This window comes from Molothrus ater, chromosome 18 (genome assembly GCF_012460135.2).
Source record: "Molothrus ater isolate BHLD 08-10-18 breed brown headed cowbird chromosome 18, BPBGC_Mater_1.1, whole genome shotgun sequence".
Lineage (NCBI taxonomy): Eukaryota > Metazoa > Chordata > Aves > Passeriformes > Icteridae > Molothrus > Molothrus ater.
This window is the reverse complement of record NC_050495.2, coordinates 14,339,042-14,358,196: the sequence shown is the minus strand read 5'-3', so window position 1 is coordinate 14,358,196 and position 19,155 is coordinate 14,339,042. Positions and strand designations below refer to the sequence as shown.

Sequence of the window (19,155 nt, the reverse complement as noted above, 5' to 3'; positions counted from 1 at the left end):
ACATGCAATTTTCATGTGCTTATGCACACTGATTTTCATTCTAGGATTTAAAAGAATTTTAACGTAGAAACATAAGGGTTGAAAAAGACTTTTAAAGGTCATCTAGTCCAATTTCCAGCCATGAGCAGGAACACCTTCTACTAGGCCAAGTATCTCCAAGCCCCATCCAACCTCGTCTTGGACATTTTGAGGGATGGGGCAGCCACAGCTTCTCTGGGCACCCTGTTCCAGGGCCTCCCCACCCACACAGGGAAGAACATCTTCCTTCTATCTAGTGTGACTCTACACTCTTAGGTTAAAGCCATTGCCCTCTGTCTCACCACTTTAGAACTTACTAAAAAGTCTGTCTTCACTCAACTATTCATCGAGTAAGTTGGAAAAGCACAGTGACAATTTTTCTTTTAAAAAATATGGCAACTGAATCTATTCATGTAGATGCTGGAGGCTCAACTCCATGTCCCATCAGACATGTAAGCATTAAGCTGCTATTGGAAAGATCTGCTGCAGTTCCTCAAGCTCAGGGACCTGATCAACTGTCTCCTGTAAAGCACTTCAAACTGAGTGCTCTGAGTCAGACACATGGAAACTTTTCTGAAAGAAGGTCTTAAAAGGGAAGGAGAAAAAAAAAATTTAAAAAAGCATGGTTTTCTTCTGCACCCTAGCAGCCAGATGGTTGGTCTTTCACTGCAATTTAAAGAATTTAAAAAATTTCCACCTCCTTGATTATGAGAATACACTTAGCACTGAACTAGAACTTATCTAAGATGGGATGGTGTTCCTCAGCAAGAGTGCAGTCCAGAGGAGACCAGTCTCCTCTATCAAAATCTCTATACTGGCCTAGGGTTGATTTGGGGATTAGCTTGTTTTCTTTTTTGCTCATTTTTTTTCTGGAGGAGCAGGAGAGGTTGTTCGTTATGGGTCAGTTTGCTGCTTTCTTTGATTTTATAATGACTTCTATTACTCCTATTGCCATTCTTAGGGAAGCATTTTACTTATGCACTGATTCCCATAACCTCAAAAGGCTCTTTGCTCACGATGGACAAGGAGCTCTGGCTTTGGCTTATCCAAGCATTGGCTTCCAGTTCTTTCCAAGAATTCGGTAATGAAGGTATCACTGCAGACATGCAGCCCACCACAAGCAGACAGTAGCGTAAGCACAATGGCAACATGAAGTACATTTAATATACTTGACAGCAGCAGGAACAACTCAGTCTTTAGCACAGGCTTTATCTTCTTATGAAGATGGACAGAGTTCTGGAGCTTTGCAGGCAAACACAAGCTGCTGAAAGAGCATTGCCATCATCTGCACAGTCTTCTTATCCACAAAAAAAAAGATTGTCTTCTGGAGCTGGACATGAGAATTTCACAAATCAACAACAGCACCACAACATGACTCAGTATTGTCCATCTTCAGGCACCAGATTGTTCACTCCATATGCAACTGCCACCAGATAAGCTAAAGAGCAGACCCAAATGTGACATGGAGCCATTACTAGGTTTGTTTCCCTGTTCAAAGCCCATTACTTTTCTGATTCTGAAAATAAATGGACTATAATGGTCTTGGCATATGTGAGATTAGTTTTAACTGCTCTTGTAGATGTATCTCACTACCAACAAAACAAACCAGACAAAAATCCTTTGAAACAAAGTTGCCCATGTTTCTGTGCCTTCTTTAGACTGCTGTAGACCACTGATCCTTCACATGCTGAAAAGGGAAACAAAAAGATAAGCCGGCACTTTCTTTATTCTTCTATCGATGGACAGTAAGTCAACTCTTCCACAGAACATCAGCAGACAATCTTCGCCGGTGACCAGCTGATCAGAATGAAGCAATACCAAGTGGTTCCACAGAGTTCTTCCAATTTGGGCAGAACGAGCTCTTCCATCTCCTGTATACATGCCATTAAAAGGCTCAGGAGCAGCAGGAAGTGTTGATGGGTGCCTGACCCTGCTTAAATGCTGCTCCCTGATGGTGCTCCTCATTTTCTAGACATGCACCCACAAGAAACTCATGGTAAATAATGGCTTTGCCTCTTCTCAAGAGGTGTTATTTTGGGAGATTCACTGGCGACATGCAAAAAAATCTGACTGGAAAAAGAGTACCATAATCCTGTTAGAAATAAACCTGCAAAACACTCAGGCACACACAAAGCCAGATGCTACAGAGGGATGGTGGCCGGCACGACAGCGCACACACACTGTTCCGCAGAGATCCGACCGTTCGGGTTTGGTTGCCCAAGGTGACTCCTCGTTCCTCCCGGGGCCTCTTGTCCCCACGCACTGGCTCTCCGTGACCCGCGGACCTGCCCGCGGTACAAAAGCCGGTCCCGGAAGGACCACGAAGCGCCCGGACCGGGAGCAGGGAGCCGCTCAGCCCCACTGGCCCGTGTGGCTTCGGCCGGGCCCATCGCACTGAGATGGGGTCCCGAGCAGGCCGGATGCCGCGGGCCCACCCCACCCCAGCCGGTACTCACGAGTTGGTGTGCAGGTATTCGAAGGTAAGCTGGGCCCGGTTCAGGCTGCTGTAATTACCCAGGGACATGGCGGCAGTGGCCGCCATCGGGCCTGGGCCTGCGCCCGCGCCGCATGCACCGGCGGCCGCGCGCGCCTCGAGCCCGCCCCGCCCCCTGCCGGTCACGGGTGACCGCCGGGTGAGCAGCCGGCGCTGCGCTGCACTTCGTTATGCCGCGCCCCGTCGCCCCCTTGCGGTGCGGTGCGGTGCGGTGCGGTGCGGTGCGGTGCGGTGCGGTGCGGTGCGGTGCGGTGCGGTGCGGTGCGGTGCGGTGCGGTGCGGTGCGGTGCGGTGCGGTGCGGTGCGGTGCTGCTTTGTCTCCGCCGTGCTGGGATCGCGCCCGGCACGGCAACTGCCCCCGCGGGGCGGAGCCACGCGGCTGCCCCCTATTGGCCAGGAAGAGGCACGTGATGCTAGTGCCTCGGCGCGGCCAATGTGTGCTCTTCGCCGCCGCGTGACGGGTGCGCGCAGCCGGGTAGGAGCGGTGAGGTGGGTGCGTGCGGCGTGCGGCGTGCGGCGTGCGGCGTGCGGCGTGCGGCGTGCGGCGTGCGGCGTGCGGCGTGCGGCGTGCGGGATCCTCTTTTTCCCTCAGGCTCCGTCCAGGCGGCAGCCGAGCGCCTCAGCGCCGCGGTCTCCTAGGGCGGGGGAGCGGCTGCGGTGGGGCCGCGGCTGCGCGGTGAGGTGGCCTGGGCGCGATAGCCCCCTACGTCCTTTGCTGAGGTCGTCGGAGCCGGGGGGCTCGATCGCCGCGGTGCTGCGGCCTGCGCGGAGGGCACCAGCTGGCGATGACTGCTGGGTGCCAGGTTGGAGCGGGTGAGGCCCGCCGGTCCCGAACGGCGGGAGTGGCTCCAGGACCTATCTGGATGGAAGGATCCCGCCGCTGATCTCTTATGACGGTTCCGCGCGGATTTCGGCGAGTGCCGGTCCTGCTGCACTGGTGAAGGCTCTGCGAAGTCACCGAGGAGAAGCTCCTGAAAGTGCCCGTACTTACCAAAAAACATTAATGTAAAGGGTATATAAAATCATAAATATTCTTGCTCCAAATCTGTGCTTTTGGTTCATCTTGAAATGTGAAAGGATTGAGCTCAGGGGTTGTCCTACCTCTGTTCTGCACCCATCATTGCCCCCATCCCCGCGAAATGCAGCCTGAACGCGGGAGCCCTGAAGACTAGGAATACTTGTCTGAGCATCTGACTTGTCCAATGGAAAAACAACTCCAATCGTTCTTCTGAAATGGACCCTGAAACAGCATGGCTGGCTGTGTCTTGGATAATAGGAATCTGAATTTAATATCCAAAATCTGAAGGAATTCAGTCTGTGCAGAAATTATTGTGGTATATTTCTTCTTGAAGAATGTTCAGCAAGAATGAAACAAGTAAGACTGCAGATATAAAAAGGATAAACATTATTTGATACTTTATTTATAGGGCACCAAAGGGAAAAGGTAAAGGTTTTGTTAAAAAAAAGAGAAGCACTTTAATTTTGCCTGATAATTTTCCAACAATGGAATCTAATTCATTAAAGGAAAAAAAAGAAGGCTATGGGAGTTGGGATTATTCAGCCTGGGGAAGAGAAGCATCCAGGGTGACCTTACTGCAGCCTTTCAGTACCTCAGCGGGCTCCAAGGGAGCTGGAGAAGGACTTTGGACAAGGGCTAATGGCTTCCCACTGCCAGAGGGCAGGGTTATTGGAATAATGAGAACTTCCATGGGAGAGTGGCGAGGCCCTGGCACAGGGTGCCCATAGAAGCTGTTGCTGCTCCATCCCTCAAAGTGTGAAAGGCCAGGTTGGACAGGGCTTTTGAAACAACATGGCCTAGTGGAAGATGTCCCTGCCCATGGCAGGGGGTATAACAAGATGAGTTTTAAGATCCTTTCCATCCCAAGCCATTCCATGATTCTGTGGTATCCAACACGTGGTGAAAAGTTAAATATAAATGTTACTCATAATTGGTAAATGGCTGAAACCTGAGTTTCATATTTGAGTTGTTTGACCCCAATCCCCAGTTGTGTATGAGCCTGAGCTAACAAGTCTGCAGATTTGGCCTGAGAACTTCACTTCCCAGAGCAACATTTAGTTCTGTTTACCCTCAGTTTGGCCTGTTCAGGCCAGCAAGTTGTATCATTCTTCCTGGCATGGATTTCTCTGTGTGTTAGAGAAAACGCCTTGTGAAGGCATCAAAAAAATCACTGTGCATGTGTGTGCAGTGGCCCTTTTAGGTCTTAGCTCTGAAAAGCTTTGCACGGCAGGACATTGAACTGCATTAAAGAATTAGGAAAATTGCTGTTGAGAACTATGTTTTGGTATATTGGGTTTATGACAATCAATGAGTCTATTATAGATTGTAGCATCATCTGTTGTGCTCAGCTTTTATTTTGTTACATTGTAGTCAATGTCAGCTGCAGATATTCAAAAGCAATCTAAATCCTGTCAGTGTAAGGGCAAGGTAATTACCCAACTATGTGTTCCTGAGGAACATGAGCCTGAACTTATGCATCATATCAACCTTGTCCTCTTAGGTAATCTGAGTGTGTCTGTGCCTATCAGGAACTTTGTCTCGTCATCTTACCTTCAGGGAGCAGCCAATGTTTCTTTCCTGGTGTTGGAGAGATTGACAACGTTATCTGAGTACTGCAGCGCTGTGGACAGAGCAGTTGAACACCTTCCTGCTTCTCCCATGGGATCTGACCTGTTCTGTGGATCTGGCCTTGGTAGAAGACCAGTACAATGCAGTTCTATTTCTATTCAGTTATTCGGTCAGCCCAGGCAGGAAATTGCTCATTACCATCTCACCATTTGGTGGTGATCAATTTTACAAAAGTGAAGTGAGAATTTAATTTTTACACTTTCCCTAGCTGTTCTACAGTAGGTTTCAGACATGTTCCTGACTTCTGCTCTTTGCTCTCTCTTGCCCAAGTCTTGAAAGATTTATACCTTCATTTGCTGGCTCTCTCACCTGCCAGACATTGGCCCAAGGTGTAATGGAATGAATTCACCTTTTGCAAAGCAGCATTTAGATTACATCACAGGTCTGCCTTGGCCGTGGCAGAGCCATGCTTTGATAGGAACCTCTCTGTCCGTGGATGGAGATATAACAGGCTTGTTTGGCCTATGTCCCACTGCTGCAAACTGCTGAGTTTCTCAGTAATTTAGAGATGAAAGTCTTCCCACTGGAAATTCACCTTTGCCCCCTTTTGGGGCAGCTGGTTTTCCTTGGAGACTCTCTCCCTAAACTTTGTTTAAGTAGTTCTAGGTCTTTCAGTTATACTGGTTATGACAGGCAACCTCCCTTTTTGGTTTTTTTTTTTTTTTCTTCTGCTACCAGCATCATTTCCCTGAGTTTCTGGAAGAGGATCTCTGCTTTCAGTCCCAGGATCTCTGCATCTTACAGTAATGAGCAAAATAAGTCTGGCTGCTCAGGTGTCACAGGCAGTACCCCCTCATTTTTGAAGTCTTCAGTGTAGTAGAAGGCAGCAGTTTGCTCTGGTGCACATAGCTTTCCTCATAAATGACCTGTGGGTTGATGGTTTGTGCAGCCTGTACAAGTGGAGCTTGGGGCAAACTGTACTGCTCTTCTTTAACCCTAAGGCTAAGTTTCTTACTCTGAAATAATCCCCAAGTCTCCTTGTAAAACTAGTCTTTTGATTCCACACTGTTCAAAATCTGTGTTTCTAGGCTGTGATGTAAGTTCCTATGCAGTCCCATATAGTGTTTGCTGGATCCTCACTCTGGCACAGCATTTTGTTAAGCTTATTTCCACTGGAGTCCTAGCCATAGCCTGAGGTCATTGAAGAGTTTATTTATGTGGCCATTGTTCTGCAAGTTGAAGGTAACTGCTTCTACATCTGTGTGGGCCTTGAGTCAACAATTGTTCTTTTTCTCCCTATTTTTCAAGAAGCTAGCCTGCTAAGCCAATACTTAATGCAGGAGCCATCATAGTGGTAAGTACTAGATTCTGTACCAGACAAGTGCCATGAGTGCAGCAAAGTGTCTTTTTCACACACCTGTGAGGTCTCCCAAGTTAACTGTTTGTAGCTTTATTCGGTCTTTATGTACGTGAAGAAATGTAAAACTTTGTATTGTAGAAATTAGGTTTTCAGTTGTCAGAGTGAAATAAACAGGCAGTGAAACATAAATCTGACACATCACCAGTAATCCTCAGGTGTTTACTAGTCCTGCCTTTATCCATTGTTTTCTGGAAGGAAAAAATGGCGTTGCTTTTGGATGCAAGGTCCTCTGTCTACCTCATGATGGAAGCTGCTGAAGTTCTAGGTCAGTGCTGTTCTACCAAGCATTCACCTTGGTACTTCTAAGAAGATTAGGTGCAGTTGCAAGCCCAATAACCAGATTGGCACAGACCTCCTTTCCATCGCCCTGAGTTTGTAGAAAGAATTTCAAAGCAGCTTCCTTTAATGGGCTTGAAGCCATGTTGCCTCACAGCTTTTTGGTTCATTCTTTCATGTCATGCCGTATGCTGCCTCTGCTGTGTGATGAGTTCTCATTGTCTCCCAGTACAGAATGGGAACTTCTGCTGTGAGTACAGAATGCTGCTGCCTCCAATGTGGGGTGTTCTCCTTTAGACAGAGCATGCCAGTCTCACTCACAGAGAAGAGCTATGTCAAAAAGCATCAGAAGCATTCCTTTTCTTGGGCATGAGTTGTATCTCCATGTCAATTCAATACAATCAAAGAACACAACCCTGAAGTCAAACATTTAGAAGGAACTGTTTTCCTCCTGGCTTCTCCTAGTAAGGAGTTATTCCCTGTATGACCTGAGGCAGCCCTGTTTCTTGTGTTCATAGGCACATCTGCCCAGATTCTCCATCGTTTGCATCAGGTAGCAGAGCAATTTGCTGACTAAACGTAAGTATCATGAAGTTGGACCTCTCTTCATGGAAGTGTCTTTTTCTCCTATGTTGGGAAGCCTAAATTCTGCAGTAGTTTTATGAACAGTAGTTTTATGAACAGTCTGTGTATCAGTCCTTACAAGACATGCAGAGCAAGATGTTCAAAGATGAGTGCCTACATGTGGAAGGTACTGGCATAGCAGTTCAGAGACCTTTTCTGTAGTGCCAGGTGTCAATCTCTCAATGCTTTGTTTTCAGGGAATGTCACACCATGGATTTAAATTTGTTATTTCAGTCTAGGTACCATTCTCAGTGAGACACTGGTTGTCACGAATTACTTTGTAAATGAGTTTGCAGAAGAGTAGAAAGGGTGATTGGAGTGAATTGTCAGCAGAATGGTGAACAGGGAGGATTCTCTACTGCCAGTCAGGCTCCCAGTGTCCTGAGCCCAGGTTTGATTAATGAATTAATAACATGAAAAAAATGTCACAGCTGTTACAGCATCATGTCACCACCTCGGTCCTACTGCAGAAAACACCCTGTGCCTTGGCAGGAAAGACAGGCAGAAGGGCCTACAAGATGGTAGCAAAGGAGCGATCTTGGTGTCTTACAAGACTTTTCCCCACAAACTTGAAAGCGTTATGGATGGCATGAACTCACTGTCAGAAATTAATAGTTTGGTCGAGGTCCAAAAGGGTCCACAGGGATGCTGCAAAGGACCCAAGCCCAGAGGCTTTCTGCTCTGAGCTGGAACAACGATGTTTTCAGTGGCTTCAACCAACAGAAGAAGGTGTGCAGGCTTCTTAACAAGGTAGCTAACTAGTACAATTCCTTTTATGAATAAATAGTTTTTCCTGTCTCATTATTTGAAATATGTGGACTGTGTTTCTTCTAGGTTTGGTCAAACTCAGAGCGTCTGTTAAACTCAGGCTGATGGATGTGTGCCTGACATGGGTAGTTCAGGTAATTTCAGTTTGGCAACTTGAAAGCAACCAAAAACATACTCTTATAATGAAAAGCTTATGGGAAAATCTTGGGTGTCTTATGGAAGCAGCATCCAAATAGATTGAGCTGTGGTACCAATGAAGAGATGAACAGATGAATCACCACATCTGGTACAGAACACACATGGGGAGTGCTACAGAGAGAGCAGGGCTTAGCCAGTCATTTCCATCAAAGCATCTCTCAGTGATGACTAGATAACTGCTCCTCTAGCATTTGCTGGGAATGCCACCATGGATCAAATGTCTTTTGTCATCTCGGAAGGCATTCATCTCTCCTAGCTTTAGCCCTAGACAAGTGGTAGGTGCATGAGAGCCCTGGGCTGCCCTTCTGCCTTATAGGAATCTGACATCAACATGAAGAGCTGACTGCCTTGGTGGGAGAGAATGAGGGGAACTTCACAGATGTGTAATATATTCCCTGGAATGTCATGGTTTGGGGGAAGCTGGTCAGTCTGGCAGTCAAGAGATGGTGTGAGGAGCAGAAGTACTGTAGGAAAAAGATGTCAGCACTCTGTCAGTACACAGCTCTGGAGACTGTCCCTAGCCTGAGCTAGGACTATTAGGAAGCTGGGAAGTTCTTGGGAGGTGAAAAAAAGAATCTGTGAGGCAGTGTCATTTTTTCAGCAACTTCACCCTGAAGTTATTTCTTGTTACTCAGATCTTCCATCCAAACCTAGTTATTTTCTTTAAGAGAAACAAAGTCAGGAAATGTTTTATCCGCACAGTTGGATCATCTCATGATGGTTTCACCAGTCCTCATCAATCCTATAATCTCATCCATTTGGAGGATGTGTGATATCATCTTGCTTGTTCAATACGTCCTAAGCCTCCCTTCTTTGTCCTGCATTGGTGATCTGCATAATACATCATCTGCATAATATTTTGAAAAGACAATGGATTTTATTTTGTGAAAGTTGTTTTGCCTGTGTGCCTCTCCCAAACTCCCTCCCTAACCCTGCCCCACCTAATATAAGGAAGAGCAGAGTATCCATAGGCTCACAGGAGTGTCGTGGTGGCTTGTCTCCTACTGGCATGTGGGATAATGGGTATGTGAAAGCCGATGAAGAGACTCCAGCCTGTGTTGAAAGTCAGTTTTGGTGTTGCATCAGGTGGCACTGGCTGAAATGTAGGAAAATACCAGCATTAATGACAGTAGTGCAAAATTTAAAGGAAGTGTCTGGCTCTGGGCTGAGGTTAAATGGAGGGGTGACTGCTAGGCCAAAGAGATGCCAGCCCTTTCCAAAGGCTGAGTGAAAAGCAAGAAACAGCCAGACAAAGGGGTGAGTATCAGCAGTGCTGCCTGACTGGGATCACTCACCAAGGCTACAGTCACTGAACAAGGGTGCAAAATCAGCAGAAATTGAGCCTGAGAGAGGAAGAATTGGGCTAGGTTGTTCACATGGTAGGGGGAAATGGGGGCAAAATAGAAGGCAAACATGTGACGGAGCTGTTTGGGGCCAGGGTGGGCTTGGGAGCATTACACCAAATCTGCTAGGGTTCTGCGGGTGGGTTTGCCTTGCTTCTGCAGCCATGGTAGTGGGATGTGACCCCCAGCATCACTGAACAAGTCTCCTGACATGGCAGCTGTGAGTGTGACTTAAATTAGCAGCTCAGTTCATCAGAATCTCAGAAAAGGCCATTTAAGGAATCTCATTTGTGTCCATGTCCCTCTGCAGCTCCCCAGACAGGACTGAAAGACAGAGGAAGAACTCTGCAGGCCCTTTCCCAAGCTGCTGCTGGCAGGGTCTTGGAAGTTGACAGCATGTCTCGCACTCCAGCACACCCCACACTCCAGCACACCCAGCTGTTTGGTTCAAACTGGGAGGTGACCCTTGCCAGGAGGGATTCAGCATTTCCAGGCCACAGGAGTGTATGCCACCAGACTTGTCAGTACACCTCAGTCCCACCTGAAGTCATCCCAACTCCAAACACTAAATGGGGAAGCTGCCTGAAAAATGAGGGAACGCTTTTGCTCAGGAATTACTCAAGGCTTTGGTAGTGTTCTCAAATATTTGTTTCAGTGTTCTAATAAATGTTCACTTTGAAGAGAAATATTGTAATTAGCCAATATTCCACAGAATCTAAATATTTTGCTCTAAGATAGTATTTCCTTTCCCTGTCCCATAGAGATTTAATCCTTGGCTGATTATGTGGCTCAGGTTCTGGCCATGATGTGGGCTTCCCTCCACTGTTCACGTATAGCTAAGGTCTTAATCCAGCCACTGTCATAGCAAGGGGGAGAAAAGAATTTATCCTTAGTTAATCCTGGGAAGAGTTTTCCATCTGACTTATACACTTCAAACGAGGAGTATGAAAGAACACACATCGGAAGAGGATGGGAGCATTAGGGGGCAGAAACCAAGCCTCCCTGCATCAGCTGTGCAGGGAAAGGGTCACTTGCCAGGAACGGGGAGCCCTTGAAAGAGAGGCCGTGGGATCTCAGAGCATGTGAGATCCCTGGAGCTCACAGCATAGTGAATAGCAGGCAGTGTGGGTCAAGTGCCACAACTGGAATTTGTCCCTGCCTGCTCCTCCCTGAGGTTCTCCAAAGCCTTTGCTTGTTGAGGCACTTGCCTTCCCACTGGATGGCAAAGGTGCTGCCCAGTTTCATAGTGTGGAAAGGGTTTTAGGCACACCACATGGTCCCTGCTGTGGAGAAACATCCTGCCCTGCACCCAGGGCTCTGCAGTGTTCACAAGTGTCTGCTGGATTCATGGTCTGGTGATGCACCAGGCAGAGAGGAGTGTGAGCCTGCACTGAGGGATGCACCTTGGCATGACTGCCATCAGAGCACACAAGTGGTTGGCCACACTCTCCCCTCTCCCAGGTTTATGGCAGAGCTGAGGTCAGGCTGCTGGGCTGTAGCTGTTGGAATGAGCAGGCACCAGCTTCCAGGTATGCAGATGTGTGAAGCCCAACTTCCTTTTGGGATGCCGGTAACTGATAGGAGCTGGGTGTCTCTTGAGCAAGTGCTTCCCTGAAACATGGAGAAAAATGAGAGGACTGGAGGCCAAAGGATTCAAGAGAATTAACAGTATGCAGCATGTTGGTGCAAGTTTTGCCCAGCACAGGGAAGCACATTCAGCAGGGAGCCCACCACCCCAGCCTCGTGTTGAGGTGTAGCTAATGGGTTTTGGACCAACTGGATGCTCCTGCTGCCACTGAGGCTGAGCCACAAGACTAGGCATAGGATGTGGGTTTGAGGGAACCTGGAGTAATGGTGTCTGTCACACATGGTAGTTGGTGGGACAAGCTGCCTGCTCTTTTTGCTTTTGGTGGGAAGTTTGGCAGTTAGTGTGCGTTCTGTGGTGTTTCCTCAGTGACCAGTCTGGCAGTACCTGCTGTGTTTCCATGGGGTGGTTTGAGAAGTCCACTGTAGGAGCATCTTAAGAATTGTGAGGAATTTTTGTAACATCAGATGGAGACTTTGATCCATTTTATGATCTTGGTGGATGTTGATGATATCCTTCATTATTCTGCTGGTTCACTTTACCATGTGTACCTGGGGCCAGGAACATCTTAACAGGTACTGGGAGAAGAGAAGGAGACTTGTAATACCACCTGCTGATATGGAGAATGTTAAAGGTGTGTGGCATTAAGAATAAAACATAAATGCTGTGAGGTGACTGGGAGAAGCTTTGCTTTGTGGCAGCTGGATTTTGTGTCCTGCATCACAGCTACTGGAGTAGGGACAGGAATGGGGCATGGTTTGGGTGGCAGGCAGAGCAGCTTCTTGAGGGACCAAACACAGCATAAGAGACATTGAACTGTGGGCACAACTTGCGAGGAATGGCAGAATTTTTGTGAAAGGTTATTCTAAGATTTCTCTGTGTGCCATCATACCACTGAGGAGGGAGAAGGAATATCATGGAAGGAGATAGATGGATTGGAATGCACCTGACAGCTGTAAATGAGTCAAAAAGAGCAAAGTGCTGGTTTGTAACCGCCATACATGATGGAGCTGCAGTTGACTGTAGTTCAGTGACTGAAGTTGGGACTTAAGAGAATGACCTCCAGAAAAGGGAAGGATGGGAAAGCACTTAATGGGGAGCCAGCAGAGCATCATGGGATGCTGGTGGGAGTTTTTGCTGCATACTTGTTCATACTGGCTTTCCAGTGGGTAAATTAATCTTCTATCTCCAAAGTTAATTGGAGATCACATGTGAAATGCTGAATGGAGTACTAGCAATCTCAGCTGGTCAGTTACTAGCATGGTGCTAGTAACTCCAAGGCTGTGGGTTTGGTCCTCCTATTGGCCATTCACTTAAGAGTTGGACTTGATGATCCTTCTGGGTCCCTTCCATCTCAGACTATTCTGTGATTCTGTGAAAAGCTCTGTGAATCTCATGGTGTATGGATAGGGCATTTTAATGCAACAGCTCACCCTGCCTGTTGTATATTAGGCATAGCAGCAAGGATTAGGAGTCCAATGCAGGTGTTGGCAGAATCACAGCTGGGCAGGGAAAACTTCCAACCAGATGTCTGTTTGGTTCTTTCTTACGTAAGCCATCTAGACAAGAAGACGAGAAGACAAGAAGAAGCAAAGCCCTGGCATGAGAGTATTTCTCCCTACACAGATGGTCTCCAGTCTACAGCTTTCATATCTGAGTTTGTGCAAAGCAGGGAGAGAACCAAAAAAGGATGTCGGTAGTGCAGCCAGCTATGCATCAGAGAAAAGTCTACAAACCACTATAAAAATAATGGAAAAGAACAGTAAGTAGTGAGATTTATTACAGCTAGGAAAACATCTGATGTTTTGCACACAGAAGGTGCAGCATTGCCAAGAAATATCTACTCATGGTGAGCCCACAAAATTCGGGTAGTGCAAGAGGACACAGCATGGAGCTGCAGGAAAGGAGGATGGTCCTGGGGAGGAGCAGCCCTGAAGAATATACTCAGGAATATTTTTCCAAGTCTTCTTAATTCCTTGTGACTGTTCTGGGGAGAATCAAGTGTCTATAAGGAGAAAATATGTTCAGAAAAGAGTCTGGTCTTGAAATAGTTTACATGGTAAATGAGACAGAAGGGCCTCTGCCTGAGACAGGTGCAGAGGCAAATAGATGTGTCACCAGAGAGTAACAGATGAAACCTCATCCTCTTGATCCATAAGGACATGGTAGTTCTGGAGCATTGGGGCAGCCATCAGGCAGCAGAAAACTCAGAGGTGTGACAGACAGCCAGGCCCTCCACCTGTTGGTTGGACATGACCCATTGAGAGAAGCACACCCAACTGACTTGTGTCAGCGTGTGATGTGGCTCATCAGCAAATATCAGGTCTGGTCATATACAGGTGCTCCATAACATTAGAGCTTTCAGGTTTCTTGGGGTCACATAGCACTGGTGTCTGCGATGCGGTTTCCATGTTGCCAGTGATCACAAGAGAGCTACTTCTGAGTGCTGAGGCAGATTTGTCCCCTGCTCCTCAGTCCTGGAGGTGAAATTGTGTCTCTAGCCATGGCTGCCTGCAGCCAGCCTGTGAGTGTGGGCCATGCTGAACCCTGCACTTGGGGCTCTGTCTCCCTCCATGCAGGCAGTGTCACAGCTCCAGGACAAACACTCTGTTTGCCTTGGCACAAGGCTGCAGAGAGGACCTGGGCAGTCCAGGGGGTTTGGCCACCTCTACCCAAGTCTGTTTGGCCTTGCTTATGGCAAATGGCACTTGCCTGTGACACAGTAGCACTACTTTGGTCTCTAGTCCCAGTGATTTGGGGGACATTCCCCAAACCTATCCCTGCAAGAAGAGTCATCTTGCTGTTGACATACAGTTTGTAAATAAAGCCACTTTTTAGGGCAGTCTGGAAAACAATTCCTTTATTTCTTCCCAGTATATTGGTGGTCAAAACCCCTAACTGACAGGCAGGATTTTTGGAGATGCAGATGGCTGCTCTAGTCTTCAGAGAAAGCCCTGAAAGGGTTGGTGTGTTTCACAAAATAGTTTAGGCTGGAAGGGACCTCAAAGCTCATTTCATTTCATTCCCCTGCCATGGGCAGGAACACCTTCCATTATCCCAGGTTGCTCCAAGACCTGTCCAACCTGGCCCAGAACACTTACAGAGATGGGGCAGCCACAGCTTCTCTAGGCAATGTGCCAGTGCTTTACCATCCTCACAAGGAAAAATTTCTTCCTAATCTTATCTAAATCTTTCCTCTCTCAGTTTTAAACCATTCCCTCTTATCCTATCACTACCTGCCCCCACTAAGTACTGGAAGGTCTCCCTAGAGCCTTCTCTTCTTCGGGCTGAGCAGTATTTGGAGATGTCTGGGTCCTGGGTTTTAGGGGTAAGTGACCAGGAGTGGCATCTTTCCTGAACCCCTGTTCTTTTTCCAAATCCTTCCTTTCTTGGCCACAGCAGATCTCAACATTTGATTTATGGGCTTTTAAGGTGTCTCAAAAAGGAAAAAAAAAAAAGAGCTGCATTCATTCAGTATGACAGAGAAATTGGAATGGCAGGAGGGGAGCTTGCTGTCAGGTCACCTCTTAGGAATGCCTTGTCTGTGGAAATACTGAAGCAGCCTCCCCCAGTGTAACACACAGCCAGGGCTTCATGTGAGATCCCAGAGCTGCAGCTGAGCTGGAGCCTCCCTCAGTTCTGTGGGATATTTCTCTCCAGCTTCAGGTGGAGCTTCTTCTGTGGCCAGGAGCTGAGGTCCCCCTGGGACCCTGTTTCTTACCACTGCTCAAGGAGCAGAGAAAAGCAGGATGAGAGTCCTGTGGGTCAGCACGGCAGGAGGAATACAACCCCTTGGAGGAAGGACGGTCAGACAAGGGACGTTTGGAGGTCTGGGCAGGCTGGAGGGGAAACTCTGCAGCCTACCAGTGCCATCTAAGCAGGGGTACAGCTCCATGGGAAGATCAGATGCCACAGAGTGCCTCTGCAGGCCCTGGCAGCAGCGGCTGTGCAGCAGGACAGGGACCATTGCGCTCAGCCTGGGTACACATGTTGCCATGCACAGATCCATCTGGAAATGCCAGCATACAGAAGGGAGGTTCCCACTCTTCTTTGCAGGCTAGCAGCCCTGTGGTAGCTGGAGATGCTGACATCAAGGCCCTGATAGTTTTCAAGCACTCTAGTTGTCTGGGCCCACTGCCAGGGAACAGGCTGCAGCCTGGGGAGTCATGTCCTGAGCAGATGCTAGTTCCACGGCAGCCTCTGCCTGAGGGCTCCCGCTGCTTCTGGTGGACATGGCTTGTGGCTGCATCCTGCACTGTGGGGTGTTATGCAGTGCCCTGGGCTCCTGTAGTGCTGGGTACTGAGAGTGTTTCCCTCTCCCCTCCTTCCTGGGGCACAGGCAAGGTAGACTCATGGCCAAGAGGTGCCCAGGTGCAGGCTGTGTCAGAGGCACTGCAGCAGAAGCAGAACCAGGCTCCTGTGGCAGATGTAGTGCTGAAGGATAGACCCACTGACTCCTGTGGCAGGGCAGGGAATGGGACAGACTGTGCTCGCTTCTCAGGATACTTGGGGGATTCTGTGCAGGACAGGGGCCAAAGGTCAGTGGAGGGAAATGGATTCACTTATCTGGCCTTTAACTCCTACAAGCCAAGGCTGTGGTGGGGCAGGAGCTCAGTGCCCCAGTGCTGCAACCCCCACAGCACAAATTGAGCTGGACCGGGGTAGGCATGGACAGGAAGGACAATAACCCAGCACCTCGTGTGTGGATCTACCCTCTGGAGAGGCTCCACCAGGAGCGCAGGTGCATGTCCTGAGCAGACAGCCCCAGAGTACTCACCAGCATTACTGCTGTACCAGCACAAGCAACAGACAAGAGCCTGCAGACAGAGGGATAGACCTGCCCATTCTCTTCCCCTATGCAGGTAAAGAGGCACAACAGAGATCCAGCCCCCAAGACCCACACCTGGGGCAAATTGCTTCTAGCTCATGGGGAAGTGGTGTGTGCTTTCCACATGCTGGTCCCCATACCAGCCAGCCAAGTGGGACAACTGGAGCCCTCTGTATGTGGCAGCACTGGTCCTCCTTGGGCAATGTAGCACCCCAAAAGTGGGACCTATCTTGTCACAGATGAAACAGCACCCCCAGGCAGGTAGGAGGCTGCCCAGTGCCTCTGCCAGCAGCAGGATGTGAGGGATCCATCACACCTGGTCCTGCCCTGGCTCCTAGCAGGATGTGAATCATGCCTGAGAAATGGGGACATGTTTAGGCATGAGTACCCTGTCCTAAGCAAGTGGCACCAGTTTTGTGCAGGCAGGTGGTCCCTGTGGCTGGTCTGGCTGCAGCAGAGCTGCCATACTGCTGCCCTCCTGCTGCTACTGCCCTCCAGCTGCACTGTGTGCCCCAGGACACCTTCCTGTGCATCATCCTGGCCACTGTGCTGCCCAGCCTCCATCCACACCCAAGGGTAGCCCTTAACCCATCCCTTGTCCTGACCTATCTCTGGGGTGTGCCCATGCCCAGGTTCTGCCATCTCTCAGAGGGCACAGCACTACATCCACTCCAGGTCCTGCTCCTCTGGCCTCTCTTCATGCCAGCCTCTGAATTAAACACGGTGCATAGTTCCCAGGGACCTACTGTCAAGGAGGATCTTGGCACATCATCACACCCACGGCTGCAATTCTCAAGAGAGGAGGAAGAGGAGGCAGGGAAAGCCCAATTTCTTCTGGAGCCCCAAGGAGATGGAGGAGCTTTTCTCCTGTCCAGAGGAGCTGGGAACAACGAGGGTACTCTGCCATGGGAGGCCCTGGGAAGAAGTTCTGAGAGCTCCAAAACTCAGCCACCATGATGTCACTGTTGATAATAGCATGGTGTCCTGTGGCAGCTGCCCTATTGTCAGCACACAGAGGAGTGGCAGCATCAGGGTTCACATGTGCATGCCATGGACAAACAGCAACCAAGAATTGTCCTTCTCCTTCCCTTTTTCCTCCTCCTCCTCCCCCCCCGCCCCTCTTCCTCAGCTCATCCTGCTGCTTTGGTCAGCCAGGAGTGGGTGCCTGGCCCAAACATCCACCTGGGGTGACAGGTCTCCCCTCCCTGGCTTCCTCCAGGACTGAGGTCAGCCAGGTCAAGATAATTTGTGATTTTGGGAGCAGTCACAAAATATTGGGTGTGTGGACAGTGGGATGGACAAAGGTCTGTGCATGTCAGAAGTTCCCAGGAGAGGAGGTATGAAACCAGGAAAGCTTCAGGAGGAAGAAGAGATGGATTCCAGGACCCTCCTCTGCCCACTGCAGCCTGTGTGGCCCTGCACTGCCAGAGGGTCTGTGCTACCACAACAGCAGGGTAATGCTGGCCCCACACTGTGCTCCTGTGTCCAAAGGGCCATACCCCAAATGAGATTGAATTGACTTGAATTGAATTGAATTGAATTGATTTAACTCTCCCTGCCTGGCACTACAGTCATGTCCCTACCTTTGTCTGCATTGTCCCATCTCTGAGTCAGGCAGGCGCCCAGACCAGTTCCAAATTTTTGCTTGCACAACAAAATTCCATCACTGCTATTTAACATTATGTTTAGCATCCCTAAAGGGAACCCAAAGGATTCTTGCCTCTCCTCCCTTTGCTGCACTTGTCCCCTGGCTGAGGGAGCCCCCAGGACCTGTGCACCCACCCAGGCCTCTGCCCCTTGATGCAGGTTCATCCCATCTGCTGGGTAATATGACCATCTTTGTCAGCACAGAATACACAACAGCATGCTGTGATTGCTGCAAACTGGTGAGATCAGTCCCTCACATGCCCTGCACAAACACACAGGGCAGCCTCCCCCCAGCCCTCCCAGAGCCAGGCCTGGAGCTGGAGCCCTGGGCTCTCCAAGGGGTTTGTAAATATCTCCTTGCTACACTTCATGGAATAAGGAGGTCTGCTTGGAGTCTGTGCTTGGCTGGCTCACCCCCAGGGAGCCCTGCATATGCTGTGTGGTGGGTGGTGATCCTGGGGATGTGGCAGTGGGTCATTGAGGATGTGACATGATCACTACCTGGGGGGATGGAGCCAGGAGTGGTGCAGACCAGTGGGAACACAGGCAGGATAAGTGCCACTGCACATGCTGAGAGCTGTACACACAAGGCTACTTTATCCACAAAGCTCAGCATGCTTCTGCTTCCAGGTGCTCCATATGGGAAGACCACGCACAGATCCATCTGGCAATGCCAGCATACAGCAGGGAAGGGAGGTTCCCATCCATGCTGCCAGCCACACATCAGTATCCATTGCCCTGCTCAGTGCTGCTGGCAGAGGGGCTGGGGAAGAAACCTGATGTAACTTCAACAGCTTAAGGTTGGCAGTGCAGTCCCCCCCATACTTCAAGGGCAGGTGAGCTGCGGCCAGCTGTGCTTCCTGAAGGCCAGGAGCTTGGTATGTGGCAGTGCCTGCTCCCACGTGACAGCAGAGCTGCAAGTGATGCAGACCCCTGAGTGTGCTGGTGCCTGGTCCCTGAGGGGCTGTGTGACAGCAGAGATTGAGGGCACGGCAGACCCCAGACCCCTGTGTGGCAGCTCTGTGGCAGACATGGCAGGGATCATCCAGCAAGTGAAGGTGATGTTGCTGCTGAGTCTGGCAGAGGGTGATGCTATGTTAGATGGCACAGTGCTTGGAGGTGTTGGCTTTAGTGTAGTTGCTTGGGCAGGGGCTGTCATGCTCCAGTGGAGCCCAATGCTGCTCAGGCCTGGAGAGTGGAGAGCTGCTGAGGAACCTTGGGCAGCAGAGGGCTCTGGGATGCCAGTGCAGCTGGAGACCCACCCTGGCAAACAGGCCTGAAGTGAGACATCTGAACCAACACTCCCAGTATGGAAACTGCTGGACCTTCTAGGTACCTCTACCACACCCCATCTTTCTGGCCTACCA

At 49.4% G+C, this 19,155-nt stretch overlaps 1 protein-coding gene across 4 annotated transcripts in view; it reads right to left on the bottom strand.

Moving 5' to 3' along the window:
* The window catches only part of MORC2 (MORC family CW-type zinc finger 2), a 53,328-nt gene extending 50,465 nt beyond the window's left edge, over positions 1 to 2,863 (bottom strand). For 2 of the 4 annotated variants that reach the window (XM_036393138.2, XM_036393139.2), the window contains exon 1: positions 2,475 to 2,860. In XM_036393138.2, coding sequence (XP_036249031.1) covers positions 2,475 to 2,560 — 86 coding nt within the window. In that variant the 5' untranslated portion in view covers positions 2,561 to 2,860. Of the gene's footprint in view, positions 1 to 1,176; positions 2,382 to 2,474 lie in introns of those variants that run through there. The other 2 variants (XR_004981201.2, XM_036393140.2) reach the window with 2 other exon arrangements.
* Positions 2,864 to 19,155: the final 16,292 nt, after the last annotated feature.